The sequence below is a fragment of the Nicotiana tabacum genome, chromosome 15 (genome assembly GCF_000715075.1).
Source record: "Nicotiana tabacum cultivar K326 chromosome 15, ASM71507v2, whole genome shotgun sequence".
In the NCBI taxonomy this organism is placed as follows: Eukaryota; Viridiplantae; Streptophyta; class Magnoliopsida; order Solanales; family Solanaceae; genus Nicotiana; species Nicotiana tabacum.
The window spans coordinates 114924611-114944332 of record NC_134094.1 but is presented as its reverse complement, the minus strand read 5'-3'; the positions used below and the strand labels follow the sequence as shown (position 1 = coordinate 114944332).

General features: G+C 36.7%; 1 protein-coding gene across 1 annotated transcript; it reads left to right on the top strand.

Moving 5' to 3' along the window:
• The first annotated feature begins 8304 nt into the window (after positions 1 to 8304).
• Positions 8305 to 10211, top strand: LOC107777046 (6-phosphogluconate dehydrogenase, decarboxylating 3, chloroplastic). The gene has a single exon (XM_016597006.2). It carries the CDS (start codon positions 8487 to 8489, stop codon positions 9972 to 9974), a length of 1488 nt encoding a protein of 495 aa, XP_016452492.1. The 5' UTR covers positions 8305 to 8486; the 3' UTR covers positions 9975 to 10211.
• The last annotated feature ends 9511 nt before the right edge of the window (positions 10212 to 19722 follow it).

The window sequence follows — 19722 nt, the reverse complement described above, 5'->3', positions numbered from 1 at the left end:
CGCGCGTCCCTCCGCATATGCGCTCACGCAGGTGCGGAATTTCCCTCGCACCTGCGACCATTGCCCCATGGTCCATTTGTGCATCTGCGCTTGCCAGGCTCGCACCTGCGATAGAATTTCTGCAGGTGCGAATGCAGCAGAGGGCAGAAACTTCAGCTATTTCTTCTAAGTCCGAATTTGATCCGTTAACCATCCGAAACTCACCCGAGGCCCCCGGGACCTCAACCAAATGTACCAACAAGTCCTAAAGCATCATACGAACTTAGTCGAGCCTTCAAATCACATCGAACAACACTAAAACACGAATCACACATAGATTCAAGCCTAATGAACTTTGAAATTTCTAATTTCTACAAATTATTCCGGAACCTATCAAATCACGTCTGATTTACCTCGAATTTTGTGCACAAGTCATAAATGACATAACAGAGGTACTCAAATTTTTAGAATCGGATTTCGACCTCGATATCAAAAAGTCAACCCTCGGTCAAATTTCCCAAAAATTCAACTTTCGGCATTTCAAGCCAAATTTCACTACGTCCAAATAAAATTTCGATCACGCTCTTAAGTCCAAAATCACCATACGGAGCTGTTGAAATCATCAAAATTCTATTTCGGGGTCATTTGCATATAATTCGACATCCGATCACTATTTGAATTTAAACTTTTAATTTTTCTTCAAAATTCCATATCTCAAGTTAGGGACCTCGGAAATTTGATTTCGGGCATACGCCCAATTCCCAAATTACGATACGGACCTACCGAAACTATCAAAACACTGATACGAGTCTGTTTGCTAAAAATATTGACCAAGGTCAACTCAGTTGAGTTTTAAAGATCTAATTCATATTTTAATTCATTTTTCGCATAAAAACTTTTCGGAAAATTTTTATGGACTTCACACGTAAGTCGAGTAATGATAAATAGTGCTTTTCGAGATCTTAGAACACAGAATTAATTATTAAATTTAAAGATGACATTTTGTATCATCATATTAATTATGGATTTGCGGTTTTATATTTATATATCATGTGTTGAGATTGGAGTTCAGTTTATTATTCATTTATTCCGCAAATTATTAGGCTTACCTAGTCTTAGAGAATATATGCCATCACGACATCCTACGGAGGGAAATTGGGGTCGTGACAAGTTGCAAATGCGAAGGAGGCAGCGCAGAAGCGGAAGGGACCTGGCATGAGGGGGCTCTACAGAAGTGGCCTTCGTCTCGCAAAAACAAGTCTGCAAAAATATATTTAGGACCGCAGATACGGTAGAGTTGACCGCAAGAGCGTGTGAACCACAGATGTGGGTATGTTGTCGCTTCTGCGATGCCACAGATACGGCTAAGTGTCAGCAGAAACAGAAATGTTGGGCAGAAAGTTAAATTAATTTAGGATCGACTTCGTACAGCCTAGTCCAGGCAGAGGAGTTTATGCAGATCGGAAGGTTCACGACGTTGCATTCATGGTTGGGGAGCAGGCCTTGCTCCGGGTTTCGCCCATGAAGAGTGTTATGAGGTTCGGAAAGAAAGGTAAGTTGAGCCCTAGGTATATCGGGCCTTTTGAGATTCTTGAGAGGGTTGGAGAGGTGGCTTACAGACTTACACTACCTTCTAGTCTCTCTGCAGTTCATCTAGTATTTCATGTTTCCATGCCCCGGAAGTATCACGGCAATCTGTCTCATATGTTAGACTTTAGCTCAGTCCAGTTGGACAAGGACCTATCTTATATTGAGGAGCGAGTGGCCATTTTGGACAGGCATGTTCGAAAGTTGAGGTTGAAGAACATCGCTTCTGTGAAGGTTCAGTGGAGGGGTCATCCGGTCGAGGAGGTGACTTGGGAGACCGAGCATGATATGTGCAGCCGTTATCCTCATCTTTTCACTACTCCAGGTATATCTCTATACTCGTTCGGGGATGAACGTTTATTTTAAGAGGGGGAAGATATAACGATCCGACCGGTCGTTTTGAGAGTATTAGCCCCGAATCCCTAATTATTACTTCCTCTATTTCATGTTGTGGTTACGTAACTTGCCGGGAGAATTTGTCTTTGGTTTCGGAGTGAAATGGGATAGATAGTCCCTAAAATGGAAACTTGAGTCATAGGAATTGGCCGTATTTGAACTGTGAGAATACGATTCTGAAATGGAGTTTCAACAGTTCCAATAGCTCCGTAGGGCGATTTTGGTCTTAGGAGCGAGTTCAGTTATTGTATCGGAAATCCGTAGGTTATTTTAGCGTCAATTGGCAAAAGTTAATATAAGAGCACTAGGTTCATAGGTGTTATGAGTCACAAGCATGTTTAGTAGAGTCTCGCGGATCAGTACAGAGACGTCTGTACTTATCTTCGAGAGGCTATGGAACTGTTAGGAAAAGCTTCACTTATTTGATTCCTTATCGTGCGAGATTTTGGTTCCTCGGATATCACAACCCAATTTTTCCTCCGTTGGGTATCGTGATGGTACCTAATCTTAGGGACTAGGTAAGACTAACATTTATTAAATAACAATAATAATTAAATAACATCTAACAATCTTTGAAATGGAAACCTCCAAAATAAAATTACAATTTCCCAAAATCGGTAGTACAAGTAATAAGCTCTACAGAGTGTTTGCTAGATAGCTTCTAAATACAACTATCCAGAAATAAGAATAAACTGTGCAAAATGAAAACTTGAAGTTGACTCCGAAGCCTGCGAACGCATCAGCATGTTTACCTTGAGTCTCCACAGCAATGACCCGTACAACTACTATCGAACAAATACCTAGATTTGCACAAAAATATGCAGAAACGTAGAATGAGCACACCACAACGGTGCCTAGTAAGTATCAAAATTAACCTCGGTGGAGTAGTGACGGGGAACAGTCAAGACACCCACTGGTCTAATAAATTAAATAATTATAAGTATATGAACAACAGAAATATGATATCCACATAAAGATTATGCAATATGGCTCACAATACAAGACTATGCAATATGGATCACAATACAGTAATGGCAATAAGAAAGGAAACAATAAGTATCAGCGGAATACCATAAAAATGGCACAGAAGAGTGAATGGAACACAACCTAAATCCGGAATCACAAATAGAGCAAGGACAAGTAATAACTCAGCAACTACAACCGCTTTTACATCAGGTTTTAGTCAACAAGGTCCACGAGGTACCGAACCTCGGACAAAACACAACTCACGAGTTTCAATACCAGAACCCAACACTTGGCATCCTCTGCCCTCATAACACCTCATAACCGCACTGATGATTCGCGTGCCAATAGAGCCATTCTCACATAGAAGGCAAGTAAACAAGGGTGAGCATGTATGCTCAACAATATCAAGAATACCTCTCATCCGATAAGAGTGCTTAACTACATGTATGCTTGTGCAAGTGTCCTAACATAGTCCATACCAGCAAATAAGCATAAAGAAGAAGAAAAGAATAGACAACACGTAGAATATTTTTCTCACCACTTTCACAAGATAAAGCTCACATATGTAAGTGTACCACTACACAAATATCAACAACAATAATGCTCCCTGGACATCACAAATCATCACAATTCAATCCCTGACACAGCCCACCTTGTCTCGCCACGTGTGCAATAATAAAGTAAGTGCCCGTCTTATCACACACACACACACACACACACACACACACACACACACACACACACACACACACACACACACACACACACACACACACACACACACACACACACACATATATATATATATATATATATATATATATATATATATATATATATATATATATATATATATATATATATATATATATATATATATATCCCGCCTTGTCACGCCGCATGTGCAAATATCAATAGTAACAATAGCATGACAGAAACCTCGTGCAACCCCATAACAACAACCGCACGGCAGAAACTTCGTGCATCACAATAACCACAACAGCACGGCAGAAACCTCGTGCATCACCATAATAAGTACAACAACAACAATACAAAGTACGACAAATAAATCAACTCAAGAACTTTAAATCACAAGAAATGATAGAACCAATTCACAAGGAATAACCACAGTAAAGAATGCTAGGCGTAAAGAGATCAGCTTAACAAGGGAAAACTAATATGTAGCAACGATCCCACAATATACATTTTAACAACATGGAAGCTAACACGAGTCAAATAATTCCAAATAAAATATGTCGACTAAGATATAGGATATCTAAACTTCTTTTAAAGTTGAGAAATTACGAAAGATATTCAACAATTCAATTAAGGATAAGTAACATAAAGATAATCATAACCTCAATTAAGACTGAACAATTATAGGATGAGATAATAATGATTCCAAATAAAGATAAGCAGATATGAAAAGATAGCATGGCAATAGAAGAGGTAAAATCTTCAGTTAAATCAAATAAGAGTGAATCCTGAACCAATTAGTTCTAATTAAAGCATGTAGAGGTGAAACTAGTAAATAGGAACTTAATCATATCAAGAACAACTTCATACTCGGTGAATATAAGGACCTAAGCATCCTAAAAGGCCAACTTTCCACAAATAAGCCCGAGCGCGCACTCGTCACCTCGCGAGTGCAGATTCCACTCAAAACTCAGTGTCCGCTTCTGCGATCCAAGGGTCGCACCTGCGGACCCATGTCTTCTTCTACGGTCCTTCACCACTCCTGCGATTGTTTCATCGCATTTGCGGGCATCGCAGATACGAAATTTATCTCGCACCTGTGACCCCTGGCACTCCTCCACTTTTTCGCTTCTGCGCTTGCCTCTCCGCACGTGCGATCCCGCACCTGCGGTCTCTCCACCACAGGTGCGAAAATACCAGATGCCTGAAGACTTCAGCAACAACACAAATCCAACTTTTGATCTGTTAAGCACCCGAAACTCACCGAGGTCTCCGGGACCTCAACCAAACATACCAATCAATCCTAAAATACCATACGAACTTAGTCGAGCCCTCAAATCACATCAATTAACGCTAAAATCATGAATAACCCTCCAATTCAAACTTAAATAACTTGAAACTTCAAATTTCTACAACCGATGCCGAAACCTATCAAATCACGTCCGAATGACCCCAGATTTTGCACACAAGTCATAATTGATATTACGGACCTATTCCAACTTTCGGAATCAGAATCTGACCCCGATATCAAAATTTTCACTACCGGTCCAAATCTCCAAAAAATCGACTTTCGCCATTTGAAGCCTATATAAGCTAGGGACCTCAAATTCACAGTTCAGACATGCTCCTAAGTCCAAAATAACCCAACGGAGCTAACGGGACCGACGAAACTCCATTCCGGAGTCGTATTCACATAGTTTCAACTACGGTCAAAATTCTAAGACTTAAGCTTCCGTTTTAGGGACTAAGTGTCCCAAATCACTCTGAATCATTCGGTAACTGAATTCAACCATGCGCGCAAGTAAATACACATAATACTAAGCTTTTGAGGGCCTTATGCCGCCGAACAGAACTTAAATTCTCAAAACGACCGGCCGTATCGTTACATCGGGAGACCCCCCTGTACTGCATATTTACTTTAGGACTACGAGGAGGTTCCTCGGGAGATCCACATGTACTGTATATTTACTTTGGGACTACGAAGCGGTTCCTCGGGAGATCCCACTGTACTGCATATTTACTTTGGGACTATGAGGCGTTTACTCGGGAAATTCTCCTGTCTTGCATTTTTATATTTGGGACTATGATGCGGTACCTCGGGAGTGCCCCTGTTGTTTACCTCTAATTGCTGGGCTGTTATTTTTCTGAAACTTCTTGTTGTTTAAATTCTTAGTCATTTCAAAATATTATTATATCTTCTGCCTTGCTTATCTTTTAAACCAATAGGGCCCTGACCCCTCGTCACTACTCTACCGAGGTTAGGCTTGACACTTACTAGGTACCGTTGTGGTGTACTCATACTATACTATGCACATCTATTTGTGCAGATCCAGGTTCTTCCTACCAGGCCAGATACTAGTGAGCTGGACTGTACGTGAAGACTTCAAGGTATATCTGCTAGCGTTCGCAGACCTCGGAGTCCCCCTCTATCCTTATTATATTGTTTTCCTTATTCTCTTTAGATTTTGATGTATAGAGACACTTACTACTTTCTTTTAGAAACTTGTGACTTATTTCTACCGAGTTTTGGGAGTTGTAATTATTAAATCGTAGTTTCTATCTGCATATCATATGTTGAGATTGGAGTTTAATTTATTATTATGTTATTCCGCAAATTGTTAGACTTACCTAGTCGTAAGGATTAGGTGTCATCACGACATCATACGGAGGGTGAATTGGGATCGTGACATTCATTTTCTAAATTAAATGAGTTGTAGTTTACATAGAAATATCATTATCATGCCGTCCTTTACTTTTTCTTTGTAAACAATTTACTAACCGGGAAAAATAGATTGAAAATGGGATGTTGGAGCTCAATTCATTATTTCTTTGTTACATATTTACGAAGAATTTTTTTGAAAATACTCTTTCTTTTATGAAAAATTCATTCTCCTTGCGTTAACAACAATAACAACAAATTCAGTATAATCTCATATAATGGGTTTAAAATAAATAGCGTGTACGCAGTCTTACCCCTACCTTGTGAAGATAGAGATGTTGTTTCTTTCTCTTTGAGTTCTTATATAATTTGGAGCAATTAATCAGACAGGATATTTTTCTTCTTTCGTCCTACCTGGATATTCCTTTCCACCGCGGCACCAACTCACTAACTAACCAACCAGCTGACCTAAGCAATACGGTGCCGTAGTTAATACCTTTAAGAGGTTGTTTAGCCTTAGGAATAAATATCTTTTAGTAGGGTAGGATGATATTTGATTAAGTTATAAAAAGAGTATTTAAAATTGTGGCAGCTCGATGTATAAAATATCCGGCCTTCATAAAGGGTCCGGAAAAGATAGCCGTATCCAAAGGGGGTCTGATGTAGACAACCTACCTTGATGCAAGCATTAGTGGTTGATTTCACTGCTCAAACTCGTGATCTATAGGTCACAAGGAGACAACTTGACCGTTGCTCCAATACTCGCCTTCTAAAAATAGTATTTGAAATTAAAATTAAAAATCTATTTAAAAATTTGTAATTGTGTTTAGACATTATTCCACTTGTTTCCTAGTTCATTGTTAATGCATACTGGGCCGTCTGTTTCCATGTTCTATTATTTTGCTGTTGCTACTATATGTTTATTGCTTCTTTTCACTATTCTTGAGCCGAGGGTCTACCGAAAACAACCCCTCTATCTCTCTATTATAGGGGTAAGGTATGCGTACACATTACCCTCCCCAGACCCTACTTGTGGGATTTCATTGGGTATGTTATTGTTGTTGTTGTTGTTGTTGTTGTTGTTCCACTTGAGAATTTTTAATATTTTGTGAGTGAAAAGCATTTTTTAGATTGAAATGATCATCAAACAGGTTTTTTAATATTTCACCAATATATATTAGATATTATGTTAAATATTTGTAACTAGGGGTGGCAAAAGGCCTAATCGATAATGGGTAATGCAAAAACGGATAAATAATTCGATCAGAATTATATTTAATATGGAAAAAATGAGTTAACTGACTGATAATATGGATAATCATATTATCCATGACTTCTTGAATATGTTACTTTTGAGAGAATCTAGTCTCCCAAACTTGAGAAACCCCTAATTTGAGTCTTTGCAAATCTAAAAGTTAAACTCATTAGTTATCCATTAATTATCTATCTTTTAAGTGGATAATATGGATCTTATCCATACCATATTTGATTCATTTTAAAAAAATTTATTATTCAACCCATTTTTAATAGATAATATGAATTTTTAATTCATTTTGCCACCACTATTTATAACTTTTTTATCCGATGTCCTCGAAGGGACCCACTATTTGTAACTAATGAAGGTAAATTTTTAGTATAATTGATGTATCATTTATAAAGCATTTATTGTTAGTATAAAATTTTGTATTATTTCATACGTATTCTCCACATAATAACTTTGGTTTGAGTTATTAATCTCTGCATAATTTAGCATAGTTTTTTATTAAAATCTGAACACGATATCATCAATACAAGTATAAATTTTACGATATATATATATTTTCAAAATTCTATACATTATGAAACAAGAATAGTTGAACTAATAATGAGTGGATAAAACCTTAAAATAAACAATATTTATGATATAACTTATATATTATTATAATTAATCTATTATGATAATCTTGATACAATTGATCATTTACATAACCCAAACAATCCCTAGGAATTACTAATTACTAATAGAAAACATCGACGAGTACGCCAACCTCTCGTTGGCAGTTTCAGCCACTACCCTTTCACTCCCTCGACAAGTCCGCCACCAACCTCACCTTACTCCCATTTTCACTATATATCTCACTTCTTCATTTCCTTCTCAAAAAAATCTCTCTTTCTCCCTTTTTCCTTTCTACTTTCCTCCTAAAATTTTCTCATTCATTCCGCCATGGAAGGAGCTGCTACTGCACAAGCTCTATCTCGTATTGGGCTAGCTGGTCTAGCTGTTATGGGCCAAAATCTAGCCCTAAATATCGCCGAGAAAGGGTTCCCGATTTCCGTTTACAACAGAACCACTTCTAAAGTTGACGAAACCCTAGATCGCGCTCAACGCGAAGGTCAACTACCTTTAACAGGTCAGTACAATCCGCGTGATTTCGTGCTGTCGATTCAACGGCCCAGATCTGTTATCATCCTCGTTAAAGCTGGGGCCCCCGTTGATCAGACGATTGCAGCTTTAGCTGAACACATGGAGCCTGGCGATACGATTATTGATGGCGGTAATGAGTGGTACGAGAACACTGAACGGCGTATTGGTGAAGCTTCGAGTAAAGGGCTTTTGTATTTGGGTATGGGTGTTTCTGGTGGTGAAGATGGGGCCCGTAATGGACCCTCGCTCATGCCCGGTGGGTCCCACGGGGCTTACATGAACATCAAAGACATTCTCGAGAAAGTTGCGGCTCAAGTTGAGGACGGGCCATGTGTTACTTACATTGGCGAAGGTGGGTCGGGTAATTTCGTGAAAATGGTGCATAATGGGATTGAGTATGGTGATATGCAGTTGATTTCGGAGGCGTACGATGTGTTGAAGAATGCGGGTGGGTTGAGTAACTCTGAATTGGCGGATATTTTCGCTGAGTGGAACCGTGGTGAACTGGAGAGTTTTCTGGTTGAAATTACAGCGGATATATTCAATGTGAAGGATGAAAAAACCGGGAGTGGTGAGTTAGTGGATAAGATTTTGGATAAGACGGGAATGAAGGGAACAGGAAAATGGACTGTGCAGCAGGCAGCTGAGCTGTCAATTGCAGCTCCCACAATTGCTGCTTCGTTGGATAGTAGGTATATGAGTGGGTTGAAGGAAGAGAGGGAAGATGCAGCAAGGATTTTTAAGAAGGAAGGATTAAAGGAGGAAATAAATTTTGATGTAAATGGTAGTAGTGTTGATAAGAAGAGATTGATTGATGATGTGAGGCAGGCATTGTACGCGTCGAAAATTTGTAGTTACGCTCAGGGAATGAATTTGCTGAGGGCAAAGAGTGCTGAGAAAGGGTGGAATTTGAATTTGGGAGAGATGGCGAGGATCTGGAAAGGTGGGTGTATTATCAGGGCAGTGTTCTTGGATCGGATTAAGAAGGCGTACCAGAGGAATCCCGGGTTGGCTAACTTGATGGTGGACCCGGAGTTTGCAAGGGAGATGGTGCAGAGGCAAGCCGCGTGGAGGAGAGTCGTGGGACTGGCTATCCAGAGAGGAATTAGTGTTCCTGGAATGTCTGCGAGTCTTCAGTATTTCGATACCTATAGGCGTTCTAGGCTTCCCGCAAACCTCGTGCAGGCTCAAAGGGACTATTTTGGGGCACATACTTATGAGAGAGTTGATATGCCAGGAGCATACCATACTGAGTGGTCAAAGCTTGCTAGGAAGGCCAGAGTGTAATGCTGCTGCAGCTGTTGCCGATTATGATAGAAATCTGGTATTAGTTGGGCTTTGTCAACTATAGATTCTGAATTGTGCTATTCAGGCATTTAAAATTTAGAATGTGACTTGTTGAGAATTTTTACTTGTTGCTAGTTTTGCAGTTAATAATGTTGTATGCCTTTGAACATTACAGGGCCTTGGCAATTGAATGACTTCTTTATTGAAGTTAAAGAAGTTGCATTTCCTACATTATGCATAAATGTTCCCTGCATTTTAGTGATCCCAATAAATATGGGTTCTTTCAGCTTCTCCTATCTCCAAACTGCTATATCTGATATTTGAAGATATGATGATATAACGAGTCTTATGTGTTTGTCTTCAGTGCTCTGCGCCGGTAGCCTTATATGTATGTGTACATTGATTTAAACTAATGAACTTAGTTGAGAAGAATAATTTACCGTGAAATAGAGTATAGTTGTAATGCTGAAAGAACCTCAGGACTGTGGATAAATTATGCCGCAATGCAACAACAACAACAAAATCCCACAAGTGGGGTCTGGGGAGGGTAGAGTGTACGCAGACCGTACCCCTAACCCAGAGGGGTAGCCTTATATGTATGTGTACATTGATTTAAACTAATGAACTTAGTTGAGAAGAATAATTTACTGTGAAATAGAGTATAGTTGTAATGGTGAAGAACCTTAGGGCTGTGGATAAATTATGCTGCAATGCATCAGTAAAAATGTGGATTAAGCAAGGAATGCTTAAATTGAAAGGGTAAACAATCATGAGTATGTGGTCAGGTGGAAAATTGTATAAGGCTCTATCCCTTTGATTGTGGATGGAAGAATAGGAAGGAGGGAGGGGAAGGAGATGAGAAGTGGCAGTGAAAGGCAACTGCCTGGTCATTGGAGGCAAGAAGCGGAGGAAGGATAAGAAGAGGCAATACTTAAAAAAAATAGGTTACTTCTTGATTAGTGCCTAAATTTAAAATATCAGAAATCTTAGTATTTATTTTTTCAATTGAGCCCCCTCTCCCCTCCCTGTTCTTATTACTCCACAGCTCTCTCTCTGTTCTTATTACTCCACAGCTCTCTCTGTTTCTATTCTACCTATCAAAGGAAAAAATTCATTGACTTTTGCTTTTGCGCTTTAATGTGGTCAGTGAGAATTGCTATAGCCGATTCCAACATGTATGGGATTGAGGCGTAGTTGTTTTTGTGCTTCTTTACCATTTCTCAACAGGTGTTTCTAAACTGCCACTTCCAGAGTTTCTTTTTTTCTTTTCTTGGTTTTTATCCTTACTAATGATTCCATCTTATTAAAAATTGTTACAAATAACATGATTCCTGCAGTCCTATGCATGCCATGTCTAACTTTTTCTAGAACCTGCATATCTGCTAGGTTTATCCTATTTAAGCAAAATCTTTGTAAATATATTTAAGGTTATTCATTGACATATTCACGGAAAACCGCTGCGTTTGATGTAGTTTCAATTTGGATATTTTCAGATTTTTGTGATTACTTTCAGTAACTATAGTTTTGCCCGACTGGGGTCTAAACCATTTGAAATTCTTTAAAAATGCTCTGGTCTTATGACTAATAAGAATTGGGGTTGATTCCTGTTCTCTTTTTGATAGTTACAGGATGGTTTTCAAGTATTTCCCATAAATCAAAATACATTCTCTCACCTCAAGAAATTGATATTACAATCAAGATTGTTTTACTTAATTTTTCTTTTCTGCCAAGTGATCGTGCAGTTATGTCTGTAGTGCATGTTAATCGATTGTGGAGTAAATGATGGGTACATTTCTCAGCTTGACGTGCTTATGTGATTGGCATTAAAGTTCTTCTGCAACTGGTTTTCATCAACATCAAGCTTATTCTTTGAGGGTTTTCACTTATGAATGTGACATTTAAATAAATGCCTTCTCCTACCTTGGATGCTTAAGTTTTTCCTTGCTGATATTCACAGATATCTGTGATATAGACTTTCAATCTCCCATTTTCTCGGTGATGAAGATGAAGTACCCGAGTTAAGTTCTGAATACCAGTGTTCCTCCATTGACAGTTTGCCCTTGAAAAGATTGATCTCTTATGTGGATTTGCCTTCATCAGGAATTTGTTTGTTCTAGCTTAAAGTCAGATATTCTGTCTCTGCTTCTCTGAAAGAACTTTAGTTCTATCCTTTACTGCTCTCTGTCTAGAGTATTGTCCCCTCCTCTTTGCACGTATCTTCAACATCATTGTTAGTTTTGAAGCTTTGATGCCAACATAAATGACATAATGCAGTGTAGGGTTGTAATTAATAATATTCTTATTGACTGCTTCTGGGAGCATCTTGCTTTTGAACTCCAACTGTAGAGCACTACTGCTTTTGAGAATACTGGATTAAATTTTGGTGGCTAACAGTGTCTAATATTCATGCTGTAACTATAAGATGTTCTGCTCCTTAATTTTTTTTCTTCTTCTGCATTGTGGTTACTAGATTGTTTTTCAGTGAGAAAGAGCTTGATCCGCTTATTACCATGTCCAGGTTTCCATTTCACTTGACCCTAGGAGTCTTGTGGTGTCTCTGAAAACATAACATATGCCTAGCCTTCCCCCCCCTTTTCTTTTTCTTTCTTTGTTCTCCCACCTTCGAGCTTCTACTTATATATTAAAGGCATATTAACATAGCCTTCCCTGTCAAGGCTGCATCTAATTTTCCCAAATGTCTTTCATTCTTTATCCGTAGTTTGAGATGAAGTGTTCCTTGGTTTCTGGTACTAGTGTCAGTTTGTGGCGTGGAAGTTGGGGGTTGGGTCAAGACACGTTAATATTAACCATGCGGTTTAGCTATAATATTTTATTTTATTCTTTATGAACAATTGTTTATTTGATTTATTCAATTCAATAAAGTATTATTTTAAATAAATTATTTGTTACATGTGTGTCCTTTAATTATGGAGTAGATGATTTAGTGTATGGAATTTTTCCTTTCAGGAGAAGTGATCATTGAACAGGGGCATGTAGTAGGCCAACTTTATTTTGTCTGTCATGGTGTTCTGGTACATTGCTCTACCATTTACTATTGCTGCTCGGTATCTTTTTTCATGAAACCATTTATTATATTCTTTTGTCATCTCAGAAAATGTGTATTCTACCATATGTTAGCTTAGGTTTCCAAATCATATTAATATCACTTGTTCTGTATCTATTATGGACTTGGTTCCGGAACTGCAGCTAGAAAATTGTTAGACTATGATGATGTCATCAGCACTCTAGAAAAGGAGAGAAAATAGCAATTTGCTTGTTTTCTAGTTTTCCATTGCTCCAAAATTTTTGCAGATCTTACAACTGCTGACTTATCTATTATAATGTTTAACGTCGAGTTGCAGCTAATAGTTTGAGACTTATTGTGGTTATCTCGGTCCAGGAGGAAATTGGTATTGGGAAAAGATAAGATGGGTCAGAAGAGACAGTAGCACTTCTCGAGCCAAATAGCTCGTTTGGAGAAATATCCATTCTTTGCAACATTCCACAACCATATATTGTTCGTATTTGTGAACTATGCAGACTCATAAGCAATCGTTTTCAAATTTTTTGGAGATCTATTTTCATGACGGGAGAAGAATTTTGACTAACTTATTAGAGTTAATCTGTCTTCGGTAATGGGTAGCATGCTGTTCTCGACCCTTACTAATTGTATTTCTCCTTTTGGGCATTAACTGCTTTTGCATTAGAAATGCTTATGGACTCAAAAGGCCTAAAAGCAGTCTTAACTGACAGGGAAAGGATTCTGATCTTCGCGTGAAGCAAGTGGAGTCAGATATTACATTCCATATTGAATGAGCTTATGCCCCTAATCTTGAACGGACCAAGTAGAAAAAAAATATTTTTGTACTGAATATATAAAACATTTTTTCTGATTCATTGAATGAGCTTATACTCCTAATAATTAGTTGATAGAATCCATGACTCGAACTTGAGTTTGATAATACCCTTTTATGTAAGCTTATAAGTTTTCATGTGAAAACCTGGTCAGTGAATTTTGTATCCGTCTCATGAAATAGTTTAAGCGAAATTATAAAGGATTTAATTAGTTGATTAAATTAAATTATCAATGATTTAGTTTAATTAACTAGTATTTGTAATCTTAACACGGGAAGTTAAAATAAGTGTTAGGTGAATTTTGAAATTCATATTGAGGAGTTCAATTGCAGTTTTTAGTGGAATAAATTGTGATTAATTATAATAAAATTTAATTCATCCGAATTTCAAATTAATACTATAATTTGTAGCCTCTTATTACCTATGTGGTCCCTGCTATACCGAGTGTAATGATCCGACCGGTCGTTTTGAGTATTATAACCCCGTTCCTCCATTTACTGTTCAATTTATGCTTTACAGTCGTTTTATGACTTACCAGATTAGTTGGTTCGGGTCCGGAAGGAATTCGGAGTGAAACGAGACACTTAGTCTCATAATTGAAAATTTAAGTTAGAAAAGTTGACCGGATGTGGATTTATGTGTAAACGACTTCGGATTCGAATTCTGATAATTTCAATAGCTCGGTATGGTGATTTTGGACTTAGGAACGTGTCCGAAAAATTATTTGGAGGTCCGTAGTAGAATTTGGCTTGAAATGGCAAAAGTCGAATTTATGGAAAGTTTGACCGGGGAGTTGACTTTTTGATATCGGGGTCGGAATCCAGTTCTGAAAATTTTCATAGCTCCGTTATGTCATTTACGACTTGTGTGCAAAATTTGAGGTCAATCGGAATTGATTTGATAGGTTTCGGCATCGAATGTAGAAGTTGAAAATTCTTAAGTTCCTTAAGCTTGAATTGGGATATGATTCATGGTTTTAGTGTTGTTTGATATGATTTGAGGTTTCGACTAAGTCCGTATGATGTTATAGGATTTGTTGGTATGATTTGACAGGTCCCGAGGGGTTTGGGTGTATTTTTTTTTGGATCATTGATTGAGAGACTAGTAAGGTTAAGAAATTTGAGAGTTGGACCATGGTCAATATCAGGTCAAAATGACCTCTTTTCAGTGTTTTGAGTGCGCGAGCAGGTCCGTAGCGTGTTTTATAATTAAAATTCATATATGGTTTGTGTCCGGGAGGTTTCGGATGGTTAACGAATCAAAAGTTGGACTTAAACAACTGCCGTAAAAGTTGCTGCAATTTTTATTCTACTGGAAATTCGTGGGCAGGACCGAAGGTCGAGGACCGATCCAAGGCCGAAGACTGACCAAAGGCCGAGGACCTGGACAAAACTGTAAGTTATAAAGTAGGGGACTTCGTCCCATTTTTAATTTTTGACAAATTGGAGCTTGAGGAGAGGCGATTTTTGGGAGATTTTCAGAGAAAATATCGGGGTAAGTGTTCTTAACTCAATTTTGGTTAGATTACCAGAATCCATCATTATTTTTACTATTTAATTAGTGTTTTGAGATTGAAATTTGGAAAATTTTTAGAAATCTCATAAAAATGAATTTTTGGTGTCGATTCGGAGTCGGATTTGAGTGAAACTGGTATGGTTGGACTCGTAATTGAATGGGTTGTCGGATTTTGTGAGTTTCACCAGATTTCGAGACGTGGGCCCCACAGAAGATTTTTTGAGCTAATTTCGGATTTTATTGAAAAAATATAGTATTTTATTATGAAATTGATTCCTATAATTTTTGTTTACTGTATCGAATTATTTTGGCTAGATTCGAGCTATTCAGAGTTGGATAATCGAGGAAAAGACCTACTAGTGGATTAAATTGGAGCAAGTCGAGATAAGTTACTTTTCTAACCTTGTGTGGGAGAAATTTCCCCTAGGATTGTTATTGATGTGATAATTGTAATGTGAAGAAACTCGTGTACACGAGGTGACGAGTATGTACACGGGCTAAATGTGAAAGATTATGTTTTAAAATTGTGTAGATCACTGTTGCATATTAATTAAATTATTAAATCTTGTTATATTCTTCATCATTGATATGATTTATATACTTTAAATTTGCTTGACTTTCTCCTGCTAATTATTTTTATATGTTTAGCTGAAATTTGGTTTCTTTTATTCTGTGGATTATTTGAAGGTGGAATTTCTTTAATTTAAATATTATTAATATGAAGTATTTGATATTTTAAATTTGGAACTGAGGCAACGTATAAATTTTTTTTAAAATATTATTTTTGCCGAGTTATTTATTCTTGAATATTTTGTGAGATTTTGTACTCATTGTGATTGAGCCGTGAGCTCCCTGTTGTAAAAAGTATTCTTGATGTTGTTTATTTTGGCAAATTAAATTATTTGGGCACTTGAGGTGCAAATTGTGATATATTGTGATATTGATACGCATGCGGGGTATAAGATCTGGGTGTTAAAACGCATGCAGTGAGATACGGGTGGCTTGATACGCGTGGCAAGTAGGGGAACTACTAGAAGTCATGCGGTGTGATAAGGGTGGCTAAAACGCGGGATGCTATTTCGGGAGAAATATTTTTCTTTAAAATTAAATGTGAAGGCTCCCGCGGTGATATAAGAAAATGAGATATTGTGAATTTATTTATGATTTGGGACTACGAGGCGGTACCTCGGGAGTGCCCTTGTTGATATTGATTTATGGCCGCAGTTGCATTTGATTATTGTTGTGATTTTCTTAAAGTTGAAAAAAAAATTATTTTGTTTCCACGAGGTATTATTTGTCATTATTTTGTGTAGTTAATTGGTGACATACTACTTACTCGATTCATTTCCATTGTCATTTCATTTTTATTATATTGTTAAACATTTCACCTTGTCTTTTATTATTCTAGTAGGGCCTGACCTAACCTCGTCACTACTCTACCGAGGTTAGGCTTGGCACTTACTGGGTACCGCTGTGATGTACTCATATTACGCTTCTGCACATCTTTTTGTGCAGATCCAGGTACATCTTATCAAACCAGGCATCAGTGAATTATCCGTACGAGGAGACTTCGAGGTATATCTGCCAACGTCCGCAGACTCCAGAGTCCCCTTTTATCATTATTATATTGCTTACTTATTTTCCTTAGACCGTGATATATAGATACACCGAGGATAAATTTTTAGAAGCTTGTTTCTACCGGATTTTGGGAGTTGTAATTATGTGAATTGCAGATTTATTTATTTCATATTTCAATTATTATTCCGCATTGATAGGCTTACCTAGTCTTAGAGACTAGGTGCCATCACGACATCCTACAGAGGGAATTTGGGGTCGTGACACCGAGTAAAACCTTGACAGACTTGGGAAGAAAGTTACTTGGGAGAAAAGTTCTCTATCTGAGTTGGACTAGGATTCTACTACCATAGCAGAATCCTAAATGATTTTTTGGGATGTTTTTGCTCAATTTCGGGTCCTACAAATATAAGAGTAGTTTCACCTAATAACTCACTCTTTAGAGTAGTAATATTAGCCCACACAAGTATTTTCGTCCAAGGCTTACTAGGAGCATAGCAGAAGACTGCAGTCCTGGATTCTTGCTTTGTGAACGAGTTGTGCAACAGTTTTGAGAGGTTCGTGCTTCTAATCTCCGTAATTAAATCATTGTCTAGATTACATGTTTGTGATACCCGTATTTTTTACTTACTTCCACTACGCATATTTTAACATCCATAACTATGTTTAAATCAATAATAAATTGGATCAAATTTGATTTAAGCAGCATAACACAACTCACCTAATCAACCAATTTATAGTTACAATAAACATATTATGGTGAGAATTTTTACCTAACTATATTATATTAGAAACTTATTTAACTATTTTCTCTATGTTTTGTAATTTTTAATAAGTATCTACATTTCTCTTATAAATTATATACATTACTCCTTAAATGGCTCCCACCCTATTATTAATGCCTTCAATTAAGGGATTCAATTATATCATTTTCTTTTTTCCCTCTCCTCTTCTCTCTCCTTTTTTTACATCAAAATCCCTTAATCTCCGCCCAGAATCTCCATCTTCTCTCTTCCCACCACTGTCGACAACTTTACATTACTAAAAAAAATCATCAACTGCCTCATTCTTTTGCTGGGAGACTGGACAATACTGAAAATGAAGAAACATTCATATTGTTGCTAGAATTATTCCTAATTACGTTCCATTAAAAAGCTTTGAAGCTTTGAATCGATATTCATATTTTTAGATTTTGTGATTTATTTGGATCGGATATTCTTGCAAATGATTGAGAATATGCTTTGGAATTTATATCTCAATTATGAGGGATATTAATTAAGTATAGAGTTGGTTTTAGGTAAAATTTCATATTGAAACCCGAAAAAGAAGAAGTTGTAGGAATTGTATGATAATTGTATGATAACTATATTTGAATTGTATTAGATATATCAATGCCTAAAACATAATGTATCATACTTGTATCACAATTGTATCTAACTTGTATCTAGTACATTAATACCCAAAATAATAACTGATACAATACTATTAATTAATATACAACTATCATATATTTGTGATACAAATTATGAAACTAGTCACGAACTCACAACTGTTCGTAACAATATACAATGAATATATAATTATCATACATTTGTAATACAATTCCTGCAAAAATTATGATACGTATACAATTATAATACAATCGCGATGCATTTGTGAAAAATTATGATCTTCATCTTTTTCAAGTTTCAGTCACAACTATATACTAAAAATCTAATATAATAGTATTATGATTATATTAGTATTGTATCAAGTATTGTTTTGGGTTGTTGATGTATCATATACAAGTCACATATAATTTGTTGTGAATTCTAAAACAAATCTGATACAATTATCATATAATTCAGATTTTTTACCTATATGTGAAGACATCAATTGCAAATCGAAGTTCAAACCCGTAAAGATTTTAGTAAAGAGATAGCAATTTGGAAAGATTTCAAGAATGCAGATAATGATAAAGTTGAACAAATTATATAAGAAGAAGGATTCCTCAGACTTTCGTTAATATATAGAATATAAATCAAGTGGACCACTTTCAATAGAAAATAAATGCTAGTGCTAGGATAAAAGGAATAATCCATTGTTTTACAATTACCTTAGAGGACTCGGACTTTTAGAAAATTGAAGCAATAAACAAGTTGGGCAATTGTGAGATACTATGATTATTTGGTATAAAAATATAGGCTGCACTTTTGTTAAGTAGTACTCGTTTTAAGACCTTTTGAAGAAAAAATTCGTAATTGTAGGGGATAATTAAGCTGGTAGATGTGGGAAATTGGGGGGTTACAGTGGAATCCCTAAATTTAAGGAATATCATGATTTTGTATACAAAAAGTAAATATAGATATACAATATAATTTTTAAGGAACCTAAAGAAAAGTTATAAATAAGTTTCTAATATAGTATAGTTAGGTTCACTCTTTCCATTTGTTTTCTTTTTTTAGGATAATTTAAAAAAGTTTAGCCCAAAATAGAGGACAAAATCATCCAGCTCGGTCGTGCTCGTTTAGTTCATCTTGGCCTTTTCATTGCAAATTGTACTCCGAAGCTCAATTAATATTGATTCCACTGTTACTAGAATATGTTATGTTTGTTAACAAAGAAAAATAGATGATACAGAACATAAAATTACATCTGCTAGAAATTCGTCAGCGAAATATAAAGATGCCCTAAGATTTTATCCATAAGGGGAAAACGAAGGCCTCCAACAGAGACAGAACGAGTATATCATATTAGTCCAGTTAGAATAAATTTTAAGATTTACCTACACTAGGAAATCACCTCCGCAGAGAGCCAATAAACC

Bases quoted from the DNA above. Each gene is read 5' to 3' on its own strand.
- LOC107777046 (XM_016597006.2), top strand. From the start codon at position 8,487: ATGGAAGGAGCTGCTACTGCACAAGCTCTATCTCGTATTGGGCTAGCT.